This window comes from Scheffersomyces xylosifermentans (genome assembly GCF_036884685.1).
Source record: "Scheffersomyces xylosifermentans strain CBS 12540 chromosome Unknown RJT20scaffold_6, whole genome shotgun sequence".
Classification (NCBI taxonomy): domain Eukaryota; kingdom Fungi; phylum Ascomycota; class Pichiomycetes; order Serinales; family Debaryomycetaceae; genus Scheffersomyces; species Scheffersomyces xylosifermentans.
The window spans coordinates 349,026-373,839 of record NW_027042944.1 but is presented as its reverse complement, the minus strand read 5'-3'; the positions used below and the strand labels follow the sequence as shown (position 1 = coordinate 373,839).

At 40.6% G+C, this 24,814-nt stretch overlaps 7 protein-coding genes across 7 annotated transcripts; 3 read left to right on the top strand and 4 right to left on the bottom strand. All coding sequences in view use genetic code 12, as the record gives it.

Annotated features, from left to right (window-relative positions):
- Positions 1–299: 299 nt before the first annotated feature.
- On the top strand, positions 300–2,560 carry UME7 (DNA-binding transcriptional regulator). The gene has a single exon (XM_064920528.1). It carries the CDS (start codon positions 634–636, stop codon positions 2,401–2,403), a length of 1,770 nt encoding a protein of 589 aa, XP_064772966.1. The 5' UTR covers positions 300–633; the 3' UTR covers positions 2,404–2,560.
- Positions 2,561–3,623: 1,063 nt separating this feature from the next.
- EMP70 (Emp70p) lies at positions 3,624–5,522 on the top strand (the record flags this gene model as incomplete). Its single annotated transcript, XM_064921711.1, has 1 exon — positions 3,624–5,522. The coding sequence occupies one exon, from the start codon at positions 3,624–3,626 to the stop codon at positions 5,520–5,522; it is 1,899 nt and encodes a 632-aa protein (XP_064772965.1).
- A 397-nt stretch (positions 5,523–5,919) lies between these two features.
- Positions 5,920–10,159, bottom strand: RGT1 (Rgt1p). Its single transcript, XM_064917519.1, has one exon. It carries the CDS (start codon positions 9,668–9,670, stop codon positions 6,119–6,121), a length of 3,552 nt encoding a protein of 1,183 aa, XP_064772964.1. The 5' UTR covers positions 9,671–10,159; the 3' UTR covers positions 5,920–6,118.
- Positions 10,160–13,319: 3,160 nt separating this feature from the next.
- ARG83 (Arg83p) lies at positions 13,320–16,203 on the bottom strand. The gene has a single exon (XM_064917518.1). It carries the CDS (start codon positions 15,949–15,951, stop codon positions 13,339–13,341), a length of 2,613 nt encoding a protein of 870 aa, XP_064772963.1. The 5' UTR covers positions 15,952–16,203; the 3' UTR covers positions 13,320–13,338.
- A 1,085-nt stretch (positions 16,204–17,288) lies between these two features.
- Positions 17,289–19,089, top strand: RJT20DRAFT_53083 (uncharacterized protein). Its single transcript, XM_064920527.1, has one exon. The coding sequence runs from the start codon at positions 17,498–17,500 to the stop codon at positions 18,836–18,838; it is 1,341 nt and encodes a 446-aa protein (XP_064772962.1). The 5' UTR covers positions 17,289–17,497; the 3' UTR covers positions 18,839–19,089.
- Positions 19,090–19,145: 56 nt separating this feature from the next.
- Positions 19,146–20,468, bottom strand: RJT20DRAFT_98112 (uncharacterized protein; the record flags this gene model as incomplete). The annotated part of the gene is made up of 1 exon (XM_064921703.1): positions 19,146–20,468. The coding sequence occupies one exon, from the start codon at positions 20,466–20,468 to the stop codon at positions 19,146–19,148; it is 1,323 nt and encodes a 440-aa protein (XP_064772961.1).
- An 823-nt stretch (positions 20,469–21,291) lies between these two features.
- RJT20DRAFT_146040 (uncharacterized protein) lies at positions 21,292–22,317 on the bottom strand (the record flags this gene model as incomplete). Its single annotated transcript, XM_064918840.1, has 2 exons — positions 21,292–21,344; positions 21,387–22,317. 2 exons carry the CDS (start codon positions 22,315–22,317, stop codon positions 21,292–21,294), a joined length of 984 nt encoding a protein of 327 aa, XP_064772960.1.
- Between the last annotated feature and the right edge of the window lie 2,497 nt (positions 22,318–24,814).

Sequence of the window (24,814 nt, the reverse complement as noted above, 5' to 3'; positions counted from 1 at the left end):
GCCAATGGCAAGGTTTGTTAACGATAGAAAGAATATGGTAAAGCAATCTAGTAAACTACTTAGATTCGGTAGTATTGTTGATATGTATTTTCATTTATACAATGTCCATAGCAAGTTCAAGTCAGAATTTACCATAATTAAGAAGCATCCATAGTTAAGCAGCTAGCTTTACGAAGATCTAATAGAATAACGAATCATAATCATAAGACTACTCTCTACTGAAGATTCCTTACATAACGTTAAATATTTACCATAATTAAGAAAAATTCCATAGTTCAGCAATTAGCCTTACAAAGATCTAATAGATAGAAACGAACCTCATACGTAGTACTGCTCTCGAATGAAGGTTCCTAACATACCATTTAATATTAACCATAATTAAGAAATTTCCATAGATAAGACACTTCCATAGTTAACTAACCCCCTAGTTAACAAAACTTCCATAGTTAAGATACTTCCATAGTTAATCATCCCCATAGTTAATCATCCCCCATAGTTAAGCGCCTCTTGCGTTGCGGCTCACCAAATATATTAGCCGCCAACTAAATCCAAAATGCTGCAAAAACGAAGTGTTCTCTTTCCTTTCCTTTAAAGTATGTCTTTTATTGGTTAAAGTGGTATATTATAGTCAGTATGAGTGAAGGCAACATGTATTCGCCCTTTAAAAACCATTTACTGAGAGCTGGTAAAACCAGTGCCAACAATAATGGCGAGAATACACCCAGTAAAAGAGATTCTAAACAGATAGGTGGAATGCTAAGAGCATCTCAGTTTTCCAATAGTCAGAACTACACTTACTCCAACGGGATTGATAAGCTGGTAGGAAGCAAATATGGATCTGTGGCTTCTACTCCCAGAGTGATGAACCCGTTCTATGATGCAAATAGTCCCAAATCTAGCGAGTTCAATCACCAAAGTGGAAGAATGCATTATTATGCCAAAGACCACTTGAAGAGTTCTTCCTCAGGAATGTTTCCTCTTCACTTTGATCCATCTTCACCAAAGCTCATTTCAAACTCCAGGGATGTCACGGTGATGCCTCTGAAAACTGTCAGAATGGAAGATGTCGATAGCCAACCCTTTTCGATTTTGTTGAATCGCAGTGACGATCAATTTGCACCCAAATTGAAAAGCAGACTGGCACATCATTCAGAGGAATCCAAGATCCACAGAAGGTGTAGTTCTCCTGTATTGGTTAAAAGCCAATCTGATATCGAGATTGATACTGCGTTTTTTACTTCTGAGAACGAGATCATCAATTTGGAAGATGAGGTTATTAATGGTTTCTACAACAGTATTTATGGTTCAGGAAGCTCAAGCAGCTCCATGTCAAATTCCTTAATTTGGAGAGCCAACAGGGAAAAGAAAACTAACTACAGCCAAGAAAGTAGCCATTTGAACTTGACAGATCTTGATTTGGCTCGGTGCAAGCATCAAGAAGACGGAGACATCATCCCTCTATCTTACAATAAGACTCCTATAGGACTGAGCGAAAAGAGAATCTGCAGCCAAGCTATTGAAATAACCTCACAACTGAGCAGTGTTAATCTGGCAAGGGTTATCACCGCAGAGCAGAAAGATGATAGACAACAAATCGAACTTGGTGAGGTAGCTCAGCCCAATTCATCTCATAATGAGAAGATTACACACGCGACCACCCCAACAATTAGTCCTCGGCCTAGTCCCCCAAAAGAGAGTTTACAACAAGCTATTTCATCTGAAACCGACCAAATTGACCCAAATATCATCAACGAGGAGCACTCAGTCAAAGCTGTAGAGGAAATAGCTCCCGTGGTTAAAAGGAGAAGAGGACGTCCCCCCAAAAATAAGGGCCAACCAGGTAACAACAAACCCGATTGCAAAATCGAGACTAGGTCTACTAGAACTGTAAAGAGCAAGCACAGAAAGAAGCTTTTTGTGACACTTCGACTTCGAAATAAACCAACCAAAGGTCCATCTAAATCTAGAGATAGTGGCCGGAGACTTCAATCGCCTTCTCCTCAAAAACAAAGCTACGTGTCTTCGTCTCCTGAAACGACGGTTGATAAAGATTCCGACCAGGATTATAAGCCCGCTGCGAGACAAACCCGCAGCAATAATCGTAAGAGCAGAGTTACTGAAGAAGTCTATGCACCTGAGAAGAAGCGAAGGCTTGGCCCCAGGTCTAAAAGGGGATGTTGGACTTGTAGGGTCCGGCACAAGGCTTGCCCAGAAGATAAACCGAATTGTGGCCAGTGTCGTAGACTTCAACTCTCGTGTGACTATTCAGAACAACGCCCTGCATACATGTTTGACCCGATCCAACAAGCCAATAAGCTTAGGCAGATCAGACAAGTTACTAATGAGCAAAAGCGCATCAACTTTGCCAAGAGACGTCGATTGTCTCTGCTGGGCGAGAAGTGATGACCCAGAAGGGCAAATTCGGAAGCCATTTACCATCGAAGTGGTACTTTTCACTGAGTAAAGTCGAAGGAATCATTCGCAAGTTCGTGATGGTTATCCTACACATCGAGTCGCATAATCTGCCATGATAAACTAAATATAGCAAAAAGGCTCTAATATTGTTATTATTATTATTATTATTATTATTATTATTATTAATCTTGAGTACAGTCCATATCAAATACGAGAACTGGATACAAGTATCGATAGCAGTAGGGACACGCCTGGCTCTTTCTCTAAAAGCTAGCTACCCTAGATTCTCGTCATCAACGAACCAAAAAATTCCAGTTTGAGTTGCCGGTGACTGCAGCAGCAATGCCAATGTTTTCCCTTATTAGGACTAAAAATAAGACCATTGTACTGATTTATTGATTTTTATCGAGAAGAACAGCTTCAACACGAGAGTCATTATTTTTAGCCATGTGCCTGGAACCACCGATTTCTCCACGCTCCAATCTCCCTAAATTTCCATTGCTTCCGCGTACCAGATAGCCCACCCCCTTGTTTTACTAGGCCGCAACACACCATTACCGCAAGTGGCCCCTTCCTTTTTTATTTCGTTTACGTTGCAATTGCATTATATTATGCTAATAAGAGTTCCTACATCTTTATGCCCCTCTCCCCTCTCATTTCTGCCACTTTCCACCCACTAATTTTCCGCTGCTGTTCCGAATCAGTTTTTATGTGTAATGACGTTCACCAATGAACGGCCCACAAACACACACACACACACACGTATAACATACGAATTCCATACGAAGACCATACACGCTGTTTACACGTCTCCTAATCACAACTCACACCGACCACTGACTAACTAGCCGTTTCACTCCCTGTGCATTAACAATAGCTAAAAATCAGCACCTCTACTACGACTACTACTACTACTACGACTACTCATTACACACTACACACTACACTATAACATCACAGTATACACTATCCCATCACAGTATACACTACATAGTATACCCTGTACCCTACACACAGTCTCTTCCACGCGGTGAGTGGAAAAAGTCACAACACCCATTCGATTCACCACCGCATCTTTTAAAGATGATGTACTTCTGTGTTGTGTTGGAAGTTTGGAACAGGAAAGAAAATCTGTTTGTCACAGCAGTTGAACTTTTGAACCGTTGAACAGTTGTACCGTTGAACCCTCCGTCTTTCGCATTCCAACTATGATTGCGTACTCACTAGTCAGCGTGCTCGTGTTTCTCGCCGGACTCGCCAATGCGTTCTACCTTCCAGGTGTAGCGCCCACCAACTACAAGAAAGGTGACAACATCCCACTTCTCGTGAACCATTTGACGCCGCTGTTGCATCACATTTCCAACAAAATGAAGCATAAGGCCGACACATATGTGTACTCTTACGACTACTACTACCCTAAATTCCACTTTTGCGCTCCAGAAAAGGGAGCCGTCAAGCAGCTGGAATCGTTGGGTGCGATCATCTTTGGTGACCGTATCTTCAGTTCACCTTTCCAGATCAACATGTTAGAAGACAAGGCATGTGAGAGCGTGTGTGCTCCAACTTACAGCAAAACTGACTCCGTTTTTGTTAACAGAAACATAAGAGCTTCTTACTCCCACAATTGGATCATGGATGGATTGCCTGTAGCCTCTCATGTCATAGACGCAAGAACTAACACCGACTTCTACGGATCTGGTTTCAGAATCGGAGAAGTCGATGACCAGAATGTCGCTCACTTGTACAACCATTACGAACTTCACGTAGAATACCACAAAAGATCTGAGGATAACTACAGAGTCGTTGGTGTTACCGTTAGACCATACTCTTTGGATAGAAGTGCTGTTGACTCAAATTCTCCAGAGGATAAGTGTAATCTTGAACTCAAGAAGGTTACCTTGAAGAAAGACACTGAGACCAATGTGTTGTTCACATACTCCGTGATTTTTGAGGAATCTGCAACTGCTTGGGCTACCCGTTGGGATAAATACTTACATGTTTACGACCCAAAGATCCAGTGGTTCTCTCTCATCAATTTCCTGTTGATTGTCATCATCCTTGGAGTCATTATTGCTCACATTTTGGTAAGAACATTGAAGAGTGATATCGTAAAATACAACGAAGTTAACTTAGATGATGACATTTCGGACGAAAGCGGATGGAAGCTTATCCATGGTGACGTTTTCAGACCTCCTAAGCAAAGAATGATGCTTTCTGTATTAGTCGGAAGTGGTGTTCAAATCTTCTTGATGGTTCTTGTCACTATAGCTTTTGCTTTGTTTGGTCTTCTTTCTCCATCTAGTAGAGGATCATTGTCTACCTTTATGTTTGTTCTTTTCATGTTCTTCAGTATTATTTCTTCATTTGTTTCCGGTTACCTTTACAGATTCCTTGGAGGAGATAACTGGAAGTTGAACTTGATCTTGACTCCAATTGTTGTTCCAGGTACCTTATTTGCTATTTTCATCTTCCTCAACTTCTTCTTGATCTACGTTCAATCGTCAGGAGCTATTCCTGTTGGAACTATGGCTGCTATAGTGGTAATTTGGTTCTTGATCAGTATCCCACTCTCAGTTGTAGGATCGCTTTTATCTTCTAAGCGTCCTTTGATCACCGTTCCAGTAAGAACCAACCAGATTCCAAGACAGATTCCTGCTCAACCATGGTACTTGAGAACCATTCCAGTAATGTTGATCTCGGGTATTTTCCCATTCGGATCTATTGCAGTTGAGATGTACTTCATCTATTCCTCCATTTGGTTCAACCGTATTTTCTACATGTTTGGTTTCCTTTTCTTCTGCTTTATCCTCATGGTATTGACCACCCTGTTGATATCTGTTCTCATGGTATACTACACATTGTGTTCTGAGAACTACAAATGGCAATGGAAGTCCGTTTTCATTGGTGGTGGTTGTGCCGTATATGTATTCTTGCATTCGTTATTCTTGACCGGTGGAGAACGTTTGGGCGGTGTCACTTCCTTCGTGCTATACGTAGGTTACTCAATTGTGATTTCCTTGCTTGTCTTCCTTTGTTGTGGTGCCGTGGGATTCATCACTAACTTATTCTTTGTGAGATCTATCTACGCCCAGATCAAGATAGATTAAAATATTACTGCTCCCCCACAAAACCATCTAGCAAGACATAAGTTGGCAATACATAGAAGCTAACGGACAGCTAGTCAAACAAGTTGCATTATTTATAAAGACCATTACTTCAAGTAACTAGTGGTCAAGCGGTGGACTTGTTTTGTACTATGGAAGCCGCAAGACAGATGTAGTATATATGAGATAAAAAAGTGTATCATACTACGAAAAGTGTATGTAGTAATAAATAAAACGTACCAATCTGAGAAGATGTAGAGCTAAATGCACATTTGCATGGACAAGTCCAAGAAGAAGACTTAATGATACTACCATTATAAGTTATACTAGAGCCCGTTAAAAGAGATGTCTAACATAAGAGATAGAATAGAATTACATATTTCTAACCGTATAACTAAACAACACTTCTCCAATCTATATTCATTGAATTCTCCAGACCAGTGGATGTAAATTATATATATATATACTACCATATAACGAGTACGAAATCGAACGAATTGACAATATCAAAACATCCAGATCAAGACTACAACTCATGTTTGATGTTAAAAAGAATCTTTGGCTTGCGGTACCCTTACCAGCGCTGTAGAACTCTCTCTTTAGTACCATCCGTCGATATTCTCTTTCTCCACGAACGGAATGATACTATTACTAAACTCCGCAGACCACGTCTGTAAGCACTTATTAAGGTTGCCAGAGTCTCCTCCAGAAGAGGCTCCATTAGTAGTAATTCCATTATTGTTGTTGCTGCTACTGGCATTAAGCAAACTTTGCAAGTTGAAGTTGAACTTGTAACCTACAATCTTAGTACGGATCAAGTTCGTTGAAATCAGTCCCAATTGAAGATTCACCAAGTTCAAGTTCAACAAGTTGAACGAAATCAGTAAATCATTGTTAATCTTGACACAACGGTTGAGAACTTCACCATGGCCATGATCAGCACCATTCAGCGAGGAGCGGGCATTTTGGGAAGATTGTACGAGAGTGATAAGACTATCCACAAGCATCTTGTTCAATTTGATCAATTTAAAGAGTTGACCAATGGCGATGTTGAGAAGAGGGTTGATCAAGAAAGTTTGACTATTTCCATTTGGAGAATCATTGGATCCGTTACTGCCATTATTAGAACCATTAGTACCATTGTTCTTGTTGTCAGGACCACCAATCGCTGGAGTATGATCAGGCGAATTGGTTGCTGAAGAGGAAGTGGTGCTGATGTAGTTGGCGAAAGTTATAATCAGATTGGAGAGTTTCTTGACGAGACGAACTAGCTTGAGATTATAGTCCATGAGATTTTCGAAGACATCGTCAACATCTGAAGGATGAGCCGATGACATATATTGCTCGATTTCAGAGAGATACGAAGTGAGCTCAAGCTTATCTGTAACCAAGGTAATGAAGTGAGTGGTGAAATCATCAGTGTTTGACAGGAGTGAATAGTTGGAGAGCTTGGAGATGGAAGCAGGGGTAACAGGTGTGACCTTGTCCTTACCAGTACGAGCTTTAACTATAGATTGCACTCTAACTCTGACAAGCTCGTTGAGTGTAGTTGAGGTTTGTAAGACAAGTAAACCAGACTTAAGTGGACTATTTGAAAGCTTCTCGTCCTTGAGAGGCAAGAACCAATCCATATGAGAACCCAAGAATTGGGCTAACTCTGAGTGGTTGAGTGCCTTTTGCATTCCGAAACTCAAACAGTACAAGTTATCAATCACATTCAATGCATAGTAGAGTTTGGGCAAGTAAACCTTGATGTTATCGTAATCCAAGTCCAAAGGACGCTGTTGTTCCTTAGAGCTATCAACAAGATCGATGAAGTTCTCCAAAACCTTGAAGTCGTTGAAAACAGAGGCTGTGAGTGAGATACCCAACGAATAAACGTCACCGTTTAAAAGAACAGCATAGTTGACAAGTATCAAAGCACTGAAATAGAAGACAAGCGATGCATCGTTGATAGCAATGCCAACCGACGTGAAAGGATATAATGATAATAACCTTGAAAGGATTGCTGTGTGGTCTGAAATCGACAACTTCTTAAAGTTATTCAAGTTGTTCAAAGCCACATTAAACATATCTACAATGACCTTGTTGTTGGCTGCTTCTTCGTATCCGCTGTTCTCAAGCAAACCAATCAAGTAGTTCTGGTTGAAGGGTAAAATGGGGAAAGAAGCGTGGAATTTCGAGTAATACGCTTGAAGGTTCTCTTCCAACGAATTGATCTTAGCGAACAGGCCTATTGGTTGGAATAAAGCTTGCTGGGGAGCAAACTGGGGCTGTTGTGGATGAGCAAACTGATATTGAGGCACACCGGGTGCAAAATGGGGTTGTTGAAGTTGTTGGAAAGGTTGTGGTTGAGGGTGAACTATTCCCCCAGGTTGGAGATGCTGTGGAAGCATTGGAGCACCAAATGGATAAGTTGGAGCAAACTGTGGTTGTTGTGGTTGTTGAGCTTGGGATGGAATTGGGGATGGAATGAGAGAGACGGAAGCCGAGGAGTTATTCGATGTTGCCTGGAAGTGAAGTGACTTGTTAATTCTTCCTGAAAGCGACGACAACGAAGTCACAGAGTTCCGAGGTGAAAGACTCTGTGAGTTACGGCGAGATCGTATGATATGGTTGGTGTTTAAGTTGTTATTGTTGTTGATTGACGAAGAACGATTGTGATGCGGAGGACCAGCGAGAGAAAGCGTGGACGAGGCAGTAGACTTCATCAGATAGAACTCTTCTGGGTCTGAGTCGGAGACTAGATCACTACTCACCGAAACAGATGGTTTTAAAGATGGGAAACGAGAACCGTTGGTAGATGTCGAAGATATGGAATCAATGGAAGAGCGTCTCCTGATAGACGAAGATCCAACAATGCTACCGTTGACACTACTACTTCCAGAGAGTACCAGACTGTTGGGGACGTTGTTGAGAGAAATGGACGAACGACGAGAAGAAGTCGTAGGCATTTCGTAGGGAACTTTCCAAAAAGGGCCCTGAATTGGTGGAGAGGTGTTCTTAGCAATGAGTTCGTCTGAAATGGAGTTATTGTTAGCAGTGGTGTTAGCAGAAGCTGTAGTAGCATTGCTATTAGCGTTATTAGGATTATTAGTGGTAAGAGTACTGAGACTGTTGCTGCTGTTGCTGTTTAGGATTCCGTTTATGCTATTGGATGTTGCACTACGGGGAGAACTTGGATTTGAAGTTCCACTGATGGTTATTGAGGTGTTGTGGTTCTTATTGCTGGCACTCGTCGAGAGTTTTTGCATGGTTGTAGGAAGAATCTTCAGCTGATATCCAACTAATGGTGGTAATACTATTGGAGGAGAGCCCGAGCTCATATTACTTCCTAAACTTCCAATATTTGGCGAGTGGTTAGGAGCTTTCAAGTGGCCCTGTGGGAATGGAAGCGGTTGGTGGTGTGGTATTGGAATCAGCGATATCGTGGAAGTGCCATTATTGTTATTACTATTACTGCTGTTCATACTGTTCATACCACTGGGTATACCAGAACTCATTGAAATTGGGGTTTGTGGCATGGAATTGCTCTGGACACCGACTAGACCACTTCCGTTCATTCCTCCCATACCTAATATTACACTATGATTCATTCCATTGGGTCCATTAGGACCATTCTCTTGTCTTGTATCGAGTTTCTCTTCAAGATCCCTTATATATCCCTTCAGAGGACCTCTTTTCAAGGGAACTCGAGAAAACGTACAGTTCTCGTTATTCTTCACACAGTTGTCGCAGATCTTGGTAACCTTCTGGAGAGTTGACGAGAACTCGGCGTTACATCTGATCTTCTTACGACGACAAGCATCACAAGCTCTGGACACTTTGGACCTTTTACGTGGAGGGTCTTGCGACGACGACAGACCTGAAACGCCACCTCCTGGCGAGTTCTCGTTGGCGTCAGTCATACTTTGGTCTACTGAGCTGCCATTACCCGAGTCTCCATTATCTCCGTCATCTGAGTGATGTTTTGAGTTAATTCTACTGTTGTTGTCTGATGTGTCGATAGACAATCTTGTAGACGGCGTACCAGGACCGTTATTTGGCACAGACGGGAGCGAATGAGCTCTAACAGACGCCATTGAAGCATCCATGCTTCCGTGGGAGACATGGGTAGCGCTTTTGGGCGGACTGGCCGATTGTATGTACATCTTGGGCGAGGGTTATATGTTGTGGTCGGATGGTATACCCCGGAAAAATGGCAGACCCCGAAAAATGAATGTAGAGGCGGAAAATTGGCGATTTAAACACTTCGTTGTGTTCGTTGGGATCGCGGGATTCGAATGAAGTTACCAGGGACGTGATCCGATGGTTTCTGAGCGAGTTTATTGGGATAAACCACGCTGGTGGTGATGGTGAGACGATTCTGGTGGAGTCGAAATTTGTGTTTTACGCAGAAGAACGCTAGCTGAGCGAGCTGTGGGGCGATTTGACTTGCGAAAACGGCACAGCAGGTCCCCAGGGAGGTTTGGCTGGGGTTACGGTTGTTGTTGGAGGCAAATAAAGCTATGAACTTAAAGTAGTTGGACCTTAAAGCTATGGCTTCTTTAGCAAATTGTGGAAAAAAAAGAACGGTAAAATTCAAATTCGGACAAAAAAAAATCAGGAAGATTCAGTGAAATAATATTTTTAAAATGGAGATAATATTTTTAGGTAGTGGTGATAATAATAAAAATAAAAATAATAATAAGAATAAGAATAAGAACAAGAATAAGAATAAGAATAAGAATAATAATATTATGATGATGAAGGAGAGGGAGGGAGAGAGGGTCAGAGTAAGTGAGGGAGAGTAGTTGAGTGGAGGAGATATGGTAGGATGAGGTAAGTAAGAGAAAGACAGTAGTTAATGGTAGTTAATGGTAGTTATTACAATATTTTACTGGTGGTACTCACTAGTACTCACTAGTAGTCACTACTACTAGTTAATGGAATGTAAGCAAGAGTAGATGGGTGTAAAAATAATTCTTAATAAATTTGATAGAGGAAGTTGGTGTGGTGGGAGGAACCCACTAAATAATGAACAGAGAGAGCAGTTTGAGTAACAATAGTTGACCCTAGACAAGCACTTACAAAGTCGTAGTTGTAGTAGTAACTACTAGCAGCAAAAGTGTAGTAACAATACCAGCAAAAGACTAGTTCCAGTGATAATAATATTATTTTCCCTTAACTGAGAAGACGCTCATTTAGAGGTGGTGCTTGAAATAGGAGTGGAAGATGGGGAAAGCGTGGTGGGGTTAGGTGGTTATGGTTGGAATGGAATGAAATACAGTAAATATGTCCCTCTACACCACCCACAACCCAGTTAGTGTGCGGAATATGATCACCACAGCGAAATAGTACCATTGCTGATTGGTGGTGGGCAGAAGTTCCGGGAAAGGCGTGAACAAGTTGGAAACGGAGAAATATGTGGGGAGTCACTCCAAAATCGGGAAAAGACATACCTCGGGGCTACAACTGGCTTGGAGGAATGGGCGTATCTCCAGAAAGGCGGCCCTACCCTAGTATTGGTTCTCATACTACGACCAAGACAACAATAGACATAACCTGGTGATGGTGGTACCCACCAAATTGGACCGGAAAAACTTGGAATTTTTCCCCCAGACGCTCCGCAAATATTTCCGGGGAGTGGGGAGTGGGGAGAAGGTGCAGGGCGACCCCGACACCAGGAAGGTACCACGACAGACAATTTATGCACGTGAGCAGGCGGCCAGAAGACGGAGGTGGCTTTGGCAGGTGGTGGAGGGCGATGAGCCATCAAGCCACCATATGGATTACTTCTTATCCACCACAAGGCACAGTTGTTGACCCAGGCGAAAACCTGGGTAATAATGTCAACTGCGTTGTTTCCTTCGGCAGGAACAACTGTCGGAAACAAATGATCCATTGTAGCGAAACCAAATGACTGACTGGCCCCAAAATAAGTCCAAACAGATACGGGGTCGTCGCTCACAACCGGTTTTCCCATATTGGTGACAAATAGACATGAGCCATTACGAGTCACCCCCCGAATGACTATTTAGTAACTATGAGAATTGTCAGCAGCGAGATCCTAGAAATTCCGATAATCCGAAAGTCACTAAAAGCCCCCAGGAAACCGGTCCCATTTCCACATTGGGACTTAAGGAGCAAAGCAACTCAGCTGTTGGTGTGTCATGCAGACAATGTAGTGGGACGCAGCTGCACAATATGACCCATTGAAGCCGGATGCTTAGAAAATTTGGGGCCATCTTTGAGTCTGTTTCGGGCGATTATGCTGTGGTTTTGATTAGTAAAGTAGATCACACCAGTTGAGAAAGGAGAATGAACGGTTTGAAAATCTTTGGGGTACAACCTATAATGAAGCTCACAAGGACCGAACTCAGTCCTTGATTGGCTCCAAATGGGATAGCCGCAGACAAAAAGCTAATCTTCAATCGAAAACGAAATCGACGAAATGTCGGCGGAAACTATGCGTTCTGGTGCGTTTTCTAATTGAATTAGTGTAACGGGCATGCGAGATAATTTGTACAGTTACTATTACGGGAGATAAAAGAAGGGAGGGCTGTTAATGGGAACTAGCCAGGACGACGATTATCGTTTCTCATTATCCCTATTTCAACTTGGAACTGTAAAACGATTGCCTAACTTCTTGGAAGTCACTTCAATATCCCAAACCTTAAACAGCGTATCGATAACTCCGCTCACATGCCGCCGTTTTTTTTTTTGCAAAAGCCTTCGTGTATGAAAATACGATCTTCAGTTATAACAACAACTGATTTACGTTACTATTAACAACACGAACACCGGAATGCGCTTAACCATATCCACGTGAATTTGCTTGTTAGACCTCCTGGATTGGCCCCAAGGCAAAGTCGTGAATAATTCACCTAGAATCCTTCAACACCGTAATCGCAGCATCCCATTGATACCTGCTTCTCCACACCTCTCATCTCGGTATCGTGGACCTTCTTTACCTACAAGAATAACAGATCACATACATAATATGTCCACTGTATGTCTCATGCACCAAATGTTCGTTTCGGGGCAGGCCTGTGTCGGGCACTAAAAACGTTCGTAGCGAGTGAGTGCGGTGAGTAGCTCTGGAAAGTCCATCCACTGAATTTTACACAGTGGGTGCTGATAGTTGTGAAGATGGAATGCCTGAAAGCCTTGGGAAGGTGACCATCCGCTTCACTACACGGCGCTGGACATCACACGAATTTGTAGGTTGCATTTTGAAGCACAATAGTTGATGTAAGTAGAGTTATTCAATTATTAAGCATCATTCGCCCGAGATGCTCTTTGCTGTTGTGGACGCTGTTGCGGGCCTACTACTCGATTTGGAAGTGGTGAGCAAATTCCTCAATATATTCAAAATCCGACATTATTCATTTGAAACAGAGTAGTTCAATGAGTATCAATATTCAATAACAAGACAATTACTGCAAATCCCCAACTTCATTAAGATCTACTCAGTATTACTCTATCAATGTGAAACGGTGATTTTTCCAGTAATGCTAGATCCTTCTGGGTGGCATCCACTTGCAACACACGACATCCTAATTTATGACTGCATAGTTCCATCCGACATTTTTTCTCTCGTAAATTCTGTGTCGGAATGGGGAAAACTAATAAGCGAGCTTATTCGACGTCCCGATATGTTGCACTTTTCACATTATCCCCACTGTACTAGATAATAAGTATCGTCAACAGTATTTTGAAAATCACTTCGTTGTCTGCGTATTTCCTTCGTTATATAAGGACCTTGTGACAGAAATTTACATAAAGAACTATTGTTCATTTGAAAATAATTATTCTTTTTTTGCAGCTATCTATAATACTAACCTAAACAAAGAACAATTTCCCATTCTCGTATTAAATCCATAAATCCGTATTCCTCTCCAATGTGTCCACGCTTCCATGCTTCATACAATAGTTGCTTTCCACGCCAGTAGTTTTGGTATTGCTGATTAAATTGGTGGTTTTGCTGCCACATTGCTTCTATCTTGCGTTGTGTTGCCGTGTCATCGATTTCCGCTCCACATACTAAGAGAATCCAGAACAGAGGACGTATTTTGAAGTCTAAGTGCTTGCTGCTCAAATTAATTAACTCCTGTAAGTAATCAAGTGCGTTGTTGGCGTGAAGCTTGTTGTATAGCTTGTTAGTAGGTGTATTTCCTTTCATTAACCGCAGATAATACACCATTAGTGTTTCATGCATTGCCTTAACATTGTAATAGAGACACTTGTGGAAATCGTTCTCTTCTATATCCAATTTCCATGCTTGCAGGGCATCCCAATTAATAATTTTGTCTTCTATTTCGGCACAAATTCTTGGGAAATTACGGGGGAAGACTTTTCTTCTATTGAATATATTCTTATGATTCGTGAGATGGACTGTCTCATGAAAGAGATCTAGTAGTGATTTGGGGTACCCATACATCAAATAGACTGTATTTATATCAACAACATCAGTCCAGTTTTCATGTGGAACCCACACATCAGCCTGTCTCTTTTTATTGCTAATATGATCATCATTTGCATGAAGGTCGTCAGCCTCTTGGTATCCTGTTAATTGGCGTTTGTTGAAACTTATAGTGAAAGACATGGGTGTATAATCGTCAGTGCGATCTTCACTCTTGGAAATGACCATGTTCTTAACAGTAGGCAGAATTTGTATTCCCTCTTTGTCATTATCCTTGTCATCGTCGTCATCATCATTTGTATCGTCTATATCGTTCTCTTCATCCATGTCGCTCGCCAAGTCATAATTTTCATTCAAATCACCATAATTGATCTTTTCATCACCCTCAGCAATAGAGTAGTTGAATAAATTGACGGCTTGGGTACTCTCGAAGAACATATACAAAATTTTGAACACGTTTACCAAGAGCTTGGAGTAATTGCTTAACTTGACCTTGTTGAACTTATTCTTGATGATATAGTCTCCAATTGCAAAAATAAGCTCAAAATTTTCGTAAACGCTGAAGAAGTTGTCTATTTCAACTTGCAATACAAGGGCCAAAAGCATTAGTTTCTCGTATTCAAGAGATGCCCTTTCTTGCTCTATTTCTTCGAGCATCTCACTGTGACTGTCATACTCATCCAAATGGTAGTTAACGATATTAATTGCCATTTTTCGCAAGTCTATACTCAACTTGAGGTAATCGTCCACGTAGTAAGTGTTATCATCGTTAATAACATTCTTTGAGTTTTCTTTGGAGAGCTTGAAAGCAGATAGAGCCAACACCAAGTGGATAATTGCTAATTTGATATTCTGTTTGAGTTCTTCTACCGTAAATTGTAAATGGTGGTCATGTAGATCATTAGAGCGCCAACTTGTGAAGTCATAACAGACAAATTCACAGAAAATATTCTTGATGTAAGGAATAACAATGGTATCAAAATAGTTTTTACCGTAGTAGACATGATTAAATGAAAAGATATCCGAGGTAAATGTATTCAATAACCTGTTGAAAAGTGGCATGAGACGCAAGGACTCGCTATTTCCTCCTTTTTCAATAACATATAACTTCTTGTTGATGGTTTCGGCATCAACTAACCAATTGTCAGAATCAGTATTTGGAAAGAACTTTGGATACAAGATATGAAGCATATTCTGTTCATTGAATTTATAATCCGCTCCCTTTATGGCTAATATAGTCAATTTTGCATAATCCAACAATTCATAGTGGACCCAAGTGTTATTTGTTCTCGAAAATATGGATTCGTTAGCAGCATCGTAGTGCTTTGAGCCGGGAGTTGATCCTACTTCTTCGTCTTCGGCTAAAATAGTTACCGAATTAGAGACGGCAGTATTCTCCTTATCGTGTATATCTTTCCTGATATGAGAAGTTCTAGGCTCTGAAGTTGCCCTATGGAAAAACAGAAGCTGTGAATTACTACCCATGCTATTGCTATTACGATCAATCACAGGATGTATAGCATGCTGTTGATACAATTCTCCGTTGCGATTTGTATTGGTGTTTACATTCCTATTGCGATTGGTGTTTCTTTGTACCTTTTCAACTCTTCCATGGGACAATTGACTTGTCTGCTTGCTCAAGACTGTCCCGTACTCGTCAACTTTGTATACGCTGAACGGCCCCACTCTGAACTTGTATCCATTATTCTCCGATGTGTAGTTCTCAATTCTCTCCAAGTTTTGGTTCAATTCTTTATATGTTTCGTATACCATAGACTGGGGGAATCGTACCAATTCCACGTTTCGTCGCTGGAAAGAATCCACATTTTCGTCTTCTATGTTCATCAGAATCAACGAATTGTCACTGTCAACGGTTAATGGGTTAGACCATCCAAGAATTATGTTGTACCCAGCGCATTCTCTACCAGCTTTGACACAACGAGTACACTTCGGCCTTTCTAGGCCACAGCGAACCTTCCGAGCTCTACAGGTCCAACATCCGTTGAAATTACGGCTTTTACGTGCCATATATCGTTTGTAGGTATCTTTGTGATACTTTTTTCCTAATTGTTACTTTTAGCAGTTATATTATTGATCCATAGATATTCCGAGATATCGATGAGATTATGAGAGTTTTCGGTAGCTCAACTTCTTACCCACGTTAGTTTAATTACAAAGAGTGTATTTCCTCGGAGGCAACCCAAGTTCTCCTTCGTAGCACCAACCAGCCGTATATTAATGCAAATTAAAGACATTCATTCGAAACACAAACAGTATTTATAGAACCATGAAAAAGGTTGCTTGGCTTCGGAGATGCATAGTCACGTGTGAGAGATGGAATATTTCCGGCTGTGGGGTTGATGAAGTACATGGTTACGAAAGGAGGCGATGGATGAGGTATATGGTACGGTCTGCGGGCGTGGTTATGAGACTTCGAGGAGCTCTTTTGGTATTTTAATTGGTACGGCAACACAGAGGTTTTATCTGAAAGAAGAAGAAGTAATCGAAAGTAATATTTCCGGAGTGAAGGGTCAAAAGAAACTGCGGTTCGAGGAAGGTTTATTATTATCATCGGAACAATTCATGCATGATTGACTTGGTGCCCTCACAATTACTGAAATGAGTTTTAAAAAAGCCGTGCAAAACCTGCTTATCTCCACCTCTTTCCAACGATCGTTCGTTTCATTGTTAGCTTTTGAGTTTCAGCAATTTTTCCATTTCCCATCGCTTATCAGGTTATAACCATCACACGAGGAAAATCCAAGGTAGCGATACTCGAATGAAAAATTAGCCGTATTTCATTCAACACGTTTGCAATTTATGAAATGTTAATCTTTTCTCACTCACTAAGACTATTTTACTTTGGTGTAGAGGGCCATACCAAAGAACTGCTGGTAAGAAGACGAAAAACATTCAGAACTTAGTAGGTGTTCATATTTTTCTTCTCCATACAGAAGCCACACTGGACTCACTGGACTCTAAGTTGCAAATATAAATTAAGGGTCTCAAGTCAAAACCGTTCAAAATTGGTAGCACAAACAAACAATGGCCCTCTATTTACGAAGAAGAATAATCTCGACGGAAATTCTTTCTTAGTGAAAAAGATGCCACTGTTAACCATTCCTCCTCCCCCCTCCACCCACCATCTTCTCTACTATTCTTTTTTATTCACATCGGTGAAATAATTTCAAACTTTCAACAAATAATTCCAAAGCGACTCGTTACCTTCCCTAAATCCCCAAGAACTCTCTCATAAACATATTCTCTCTAGTCTTTTCTTCTCTTCTCTGTCTCACTAACGATAACACTAACGATAACACTAACCATAACACTAACGCTACTAGCGCTGCAAATCACATATAATTGCAACCCCGGAATTAGTCCACTTACGGAAATCCGAAGGCATTGTTTTTTGCAGGTTACGGCACACACCGCAACATTTACAGGTTACATCGTTATTACAATTGTGACTTTCCATATCGACCCAGAGCATTGCCTTCTGTCTTTACCAATTGGAGTGGAAAATCACTGTTTGCTTCACTACATCATACCCAGAGCGCTATCCAACCCGCCCATGTCAGAAGTTCCGCTTTCTTTGCAGCTTAATGAGGATTTTGACCTCTCTATACCGGTAATTCTTCCCCATGATAAGGTGTTTTCCATCCAAGTAGGGTACAAGCTCTTTCGACTCAGCGGGCTTTCGCTCTCGTCAGATGCTCCTTCATACTTCACCAAGTTCTTCAACCAGCCTGGTAATACCGAGAAAGTTCTTTTCATCGATCGAAACCCAGTAATTTTCGAAAAGATATATAACCATTTGCAAGGTTACTCTCTTAACGTGGACAGTGATTATGAGTTCGTTCATCTTTGGTCCGATAGTTACTATTTCGGCCTCAAGAGATTGCAGGTGATCTTAACAGATCAAGATATCTTTGCTACTATCGGAGACCAATCATTTAAGATGTCAAAACTGCTTTTTTCCAGCACGGGAAACTTCCCCAACTATTTCAGTGTTAACTATGAGACTTTATTCACCAACAATATCAATATAATTGAAGAAAAGAATATGCTTAGACCACCGCCACAGAGACCAGCCACCGTTTCAAATAGGTCCCCCCTTCTCTTCTCAGACTTGCTAGAAATTTTGAGAGGAAACAACTTAATAATCAAGAACGACGAGCACAGACAGTTGTTGATCAGAGAATGCAAATACTATCGTTTCTTGGAGCTTGAACAGCGTATTATCAAGCATAGAATTATAAATAACCCATTCATGCAGAACAAACAAGAAATAATCATTAATTTGAACGATTTACAGAAGAAAGGCATAAGTAATAATAGTCCAATGGATAAGTCTTTGGAAGTACCCATTTCATACACAAGACCATACATTGCCAAAGAACCAGCCAGAAATTTAATATTTCAAATAGAGCCCAACGGAGATATCCTTAACAAGAACTATTCAGAAGTTAAAATCCTTTTAAATAAGTCTTTGAACATGGCCACTGTCCAAATAACCAACAAATTATGCCTGAAAATGCTTCAAGTATTCAAGGACTTTAAAGATGACTTCATGATTCAGAATTTGGGCACAGATACGCCATCTGTTATCTTCTTTGCAGGCTTTTCAGATTGTAAGGCCATAATAAATGGAATGCAAATGAAGAATGGTTGGATATATGATCTTATGGGGTCAAAGAAAGTCGATGCAGAGCAGGCCGAGGATATGTCACCAACTGCAAAGAAACGAAAATTAGATCCAAGTGACGTTCAAGGTGATGTTATTGAGATAAAGATATCAAAGTCGTTATGGCGAATGGTGATGCGTGGCGATCGTTCAAGGCTCCATGCTGTTTCCATTGAAGGAGAGACTGATCATTCTTCTTTCATAAAGAAGAATATCGACTTTTTGTAAATAATTACAAGGTATTATACATATTCGAAATTAGATGATAAAGAGGTGCGTGTAGGAAACATATGAATCTCTACTTTCAGCCAAGGAACCAGCAATACTACTCATGATAGAGTCGTCCAGTTCTCTGTATTGGGCAATGGTCCAGTTATTTCCCAAATTTTGCACCCATTATAAATTATATAACATAAATGGGAGAAAAATGTAAAGTCTTTCACAAAATCTCCATCTTTTCACATCAACCAATGTTTTCAATATTCATATTATTGGCTATTTTTATTATCATATGTATATGCAAGTTATCTATTAATCATACTTTCACCATTTTCACGCCCGCATACAAGTACCGTGCCGTGAAGCTTCCCACTGTTCCAAATAAAGAACAGAATGCCACGAAGAGAACGAGATGGTCATAAGAGTCTCGAGTTCTGGAATTTGTGATGGCTCCTCCAATTGGGATTCCTACCAAGTCTCCAAAAGAAAGAACGAAAAAGGCTGTTCCAATACCCTTACCTATATCTTCCACCTTAAACACTTGTCCAATCAGAGCTGGAGTAAGCGATAAAATTGAACCGGAACTGAATCCAAAAACGGCTGAAAAGACAAAGAGTCCTGCCAAGGTATGTCCTGCTGGTCGATTAACCCAAACGAGGAAAAATGCTAGAGTTGAAATGCTGCTGATGATGCAAATGGCGTTGAAACGACCATAATGGTCAGCTATATAGGAAGGTATTATTCTTCCTGGAATAGAAAGTGAATTGAATACTACTAAAAGTAGATAAGCATTGGAATCAGAATACCCGAAAGTTGTAGCATACGATGGCAAGTAAGTTGCAGTTACCAAGAACGCAAATCCATTGCCTAGTAATGCCAATACGAGACAGGTATACACCTTATTTTTGAATATGCTGAAGTCGATTGACCTCACGATCTCAGCCACGACACTCTCTGTGCTGTTGGGGTCAATCTGATTGAATTCCTTGTGTCTATCCGATACCAAAAGAAAGCCTAGAACGAGCAAGGCTAGACATATGAAAGCTCCAATCCTCACGGACCATCCGAATCCAATCTTAGGGAAAAGGGATCTGAACATAACTGGAAACAAAACTCCACCAAGAGCTCCTCCGACGTATGCACCTCCTATGGCCATAGCTCTTTTCTTCAAGAAGTAGTGGGTCAATACTCCCACGAAGGGACCGAATGTGAAAGCCGTTCCAAGACCAGCGCAAACACTATATGCTAATATGAATTGGTAAACTTCTGTAGCAAACGATGCACATATGAAACCTACGGTCATGAGCAAGATCCCGAACGCTATAGGGATTTTGCAGCCCACCTTGTCGAATACTGGTCCCAGAATCAAAGTCATGCCAAATCCGAAGAAGTTGTATATGGAGAAGATCCAACCTATAGTTGATGTTGGAGTTTCCTGAAGAATATTAGCTTGAATGAAGTTCTCTACGGCACCAGCAGAGTTCACAAACGCTAGCACTCCTGTTAATCCCAAAAACGAGCCCACAAGAACTCGATACGCCACAAATCCACCTTCTGGAAACCTGTCTGGGTCATCTTGGAGTACCGTCGGTCCAAATTCCGCTTTTTCATTTATACTGCCAGAATCACTTACGATCATACTTCCGCTACATTGTACTAGAGTTTTCGGTTCACTAAGAGCTGGCGACGAACTAGCTATCGCCACGCCCTGTTCTATACTCTCCACATCCCGAACCATAACCTCTGCGTACTCATATACCCATTCGTTGTGTAAAGAAAACAATATTTGAAAATTCCTTTGGCTTTATTCCAATATTTCAAACGGCTTTATAATATTTTTGTAGATAGCCGATGCGCGGAACGAATTTATCCGGGAAGTTCTTGCCGAAAGCGGAATTTTGTAGTGTATAGCAAGATGGTGCCAGTTAAAATTAACATATGAAGAAGGACATGCAATGGCAGGGAGAAAGATTCCATTGATTTGGACAACGGGACACGACAAGAGTGGAGTGATACGATGAAGTTTCAGGATTGAGGAGTTTCCGATGACAAATTGTGACAGATTGTTCTTCTTCCTTGCTGTTCGGCACCTAAAAAGAGTAAAAGCGGAAAATTGCAAAATCCCGTATTGGGAAGATTTGCGCTTCAGCGATCCCAGGTTTTAGATGGAAATTTAGGCTTTAGCGGGTCTTCAGAAGTGGAAGGTTGTATAGCCGCAAATCGCTACTACAGAGAAGAAAGTCTTGCTTCGAGCAGTTCTTAACATTAATTGACTAATCACTAATAATAAGCTAAAGGAATGACTTTTAGGAACGTTTTGGATCGAAAGAAATAAAAAAATGAAGTTCAAATAAAACCATGCAAATTAAACGAACTGAAAAGATGAATATGAAGTAGAATGGCTAGATCATTAAGTATAATAAAAGGGATCTCAAAATTGGCTGAGACATCTAGTTGGGCATTTAAGGGAGCGGGTAAGGAGGACCGGCATTAGCAGCTTGTCCTTGAATTGGAGCTTGGGTGTTGTTTAGTATGTAAGTTGATTCAGGTACTAGACGGTATTGATCATGAGCCGTGTTTTGTGGCTCTGGGTCTTCAGGTTGAGATTCCAAATCCTTGAAGTAGGCCTGGTTTGGTTCATTATATGTTGGAGATCCAAAAGTGGAGATTGTTCTCTGCTCCTCCTCTGGACTCATCTCATCTTGCTTGAAACTGTTATCGAACTCTTCTGGATGTCTACGTCTATAATGCTTAACAGCAGATGGGAACAAATCGATAGCCCACATCACAAGAAGTAATCCATACCAAAATGAGATGGTCCATTCAAACGATGCACTGAGGTTTGCATTGCCCTTTTTCATAAAGTAACCAAAACAGATTGCGAAACCAGCAGCAGCAATTAACCAGACACACTTTAACCAAAATGACACCATATAAAGGTTGTACCATCTACGCTTGCCGAAGATAACTTTTTCATGGTCTGGACTCAACCTTTGTGGATAATTGCCAAAAATGAACGAATTAAGGAAATTAAAAAAACAAGCAAAGAAGCATCCAAGGATGAACACCGCCACCATTGATAGGTGGACGGTGTGGAAATTGTTGGTATCAAAAATAGACACAAACAAGATTCCCAATTGACCTATTATACCACATATTATACTAATGACAGCAAATTTTGGCTGTTTTGTGGAGACGTAGGGTTGCAACTTATGGTGAGTTCTCAAATAGAGTTCCATAACCATCGTTCCCACGAAGAAAATGGATTGGAACCCGGCACAAGAAATGAATAAGGGCTTTAGATTCGTAGCCCCGATGTCTGATATGTATACTGGTGTCTGGTATTCGGTCATGAACCAGTATTCTGGCTTTCCTTGGAGCGACCACGCTGAGAGCATCGCTATCAACATGGCCCACCATACCACTAGTGAAATAAGCGGAATAATGTAGTAATGGATCTTTTTGAACCTGAGCAATGGGTGTGTCATTCTGTACCTATTTATATGCTATTATGTGTTTTTAAGATGAACCCCAGCCCAACATGCCCTTAAAAAAACCACTACTCAATTGAAATTTCAACGGCTTACAATTACTTTATATTGAATTTGCTTTTCCTTCTATCACACGATTGAGTTTAGTTGCTATTTATTTTTTCGGTGATTATGAAGTATTTAATATAGTTTCTCCGAGCCGACTTCCAAACAGTGGGGGCTGTATTGAAGATATTTGAAGAGAAAATGACGTACAACTTATGAAAAAAGCGCCTGGTCGGCAAAGAAGTACAGCCCTACTGCGGTCACAAGCCGCTGAAAGCATGTTTTCTACATTATGTTAACTCCATAGCCTAATAGTCTATAAGCATTACTAAGTAGGCTGTGACGTCTAAGAATATAACGGCACTGCATATAACCCAAAGACGTTTCAGTTTCCAAGAAAAAGAAAACCAAAAGAAAAGCTTGAATATCCACATGACAAAATGACATGTGATATAAATCACATGATTTGTTACACATGAAAATAACCACATGATAAAACCACATGACACAATTTTCATCCCTGCAATATTCTCATTATATGCCCCACCGCATCTACGTTCTACGGGATTATACATGACAATTGCAACCTGAAGATGAACAAAAGGATTTGCAAGCCGTTTACAATATTTTGGACTCGCCTATTCTACCCTTGAGAACAATCGTAAGCAATTCAAATCACTTCATTGTTGTAGACCGCTGTTATCAAATAAAATGTAAAGATCAGCATGTGTGTCCAATGATGTCATTCCGTTTGTGGACCAAACTAATCAGGCTAAGACTTACGTAGTTGAATTAAGGTAGCCAAGCGATGCAAAGTGTTTAATTCTTGAGATTTTCTTCACAAGAGCTTGTCATTTAAGTTTATACTATTTACCCGGCTCAGTTCATCAAAGTGGACTCTTGGCCAGCTAGGGAATGAGTTCTAGGGCGCAAAAATTTAACATACGAGCACATAAAAATATTACTCTAAGCAATCATTCACTTCTTTAGTGTAATGTTTAAGGTTAACACAAGTTGATTAGAGCATTCTCTATATAGAAAATTCCGCTCAAGCAATTTTACACATACGAGTTATTGCTTTGCTTGACTAAATGTATGCTTCCAGTGCTTACCCTTTAGTGCAACTGCGTAACTGTTGCAATAATTGTCGCCCCATTCCGTGAAACATCCCGCCTGCAATAGGTAAGATGGATCCCTCAGCAGGACGTATGGAGCAAGACTAGATGATTAATGCATGCATATCGGTGTTAGATGAATATACTTTTCTTGTACACGGTCTTATGTGAGAGTGCCCACTAACATTTCTATATCCGCTGTGATTTTATTTTCTTCGTTGCATTATTCGGGTCAAATAATTGGCCCGGAAAGCTAGGATACCAGAAGTGGATTGTTGTAGCACAGAAAATATTTGAATACGCCTACAGGAAGATCGAGACCAAAAGATAGCAATTATTTATGCAACTGATACTCGAAAGAGCAATTTTTGGCTATGGTGAGAATTGAGGGACTCACAGTAAACCAGGCCAAAATACCATATATCCGGAGCAACAATTCTAAAATATGCGGTTTTATCGGGTCGCTTTCATGTATTAATGGTCTGCTCATCTACAGAGAGATTATTACATGAAAAAGCATAATATTCGACACTCCAGGACGAACAGGAATTATCGAAAGTTCGCCGTGAGATATAGGTTGGTTGTTGCAAATCATGATGGTACCTCAAGAGAAATTTATCATAACAGATGACTCCAAAAATGACTAGAGAATAATCGCACCAGGAGGACTATAACGCAAAACCCACATTTGGTCAACATTCCGTGCCATCACTGAAAAACCATCATCTGTTCCTACGCTTGAATCATATTACCTCGGGTATTAAAAAATTATATAGGAGTTATTTTGGAGTTGGTTGCAACCCCTAATAGAAACAGAAATGATGTCAGGCAAGTAAGACTACCATAGTGCTTTTTTTGAAACGAGGACGACATGACCTTGAAACTTCCATATGCTGGTCCACAGGCAGTTTTTTCAGCCATTTCGGTGCTTCCAGTCGTTCTAAAACTCGCAGCACCTCACACAGCATGCATTGTTCTTTGTGTTGTCGTCAAAAGGCATGGTAAGCCGTCGTATTATTATATCAACTAATAATGTACACTTGATCTATTTGCACGTGATGTAAAAAAATGTATTATTTTTCACGTAAAGAGTGCATTGCATATATGATGGATATGCAAGTTTTGTATGTACTTAAACTAAAACAATATTTGTGGTCACCTAGTTAACCGTGTGATTCCTGTTATTATAAGGAAGAGAAGCGGGTGAACCACCGACATTACGAAGAAATTGTAAATCATGGCTCTGATGGAACAGCTTTCTACTGCACAGATATTAGATTTAATCGATATTTCTAGATTTCAAATTATTTTTCACTAATTAGCGGCCAGATGAT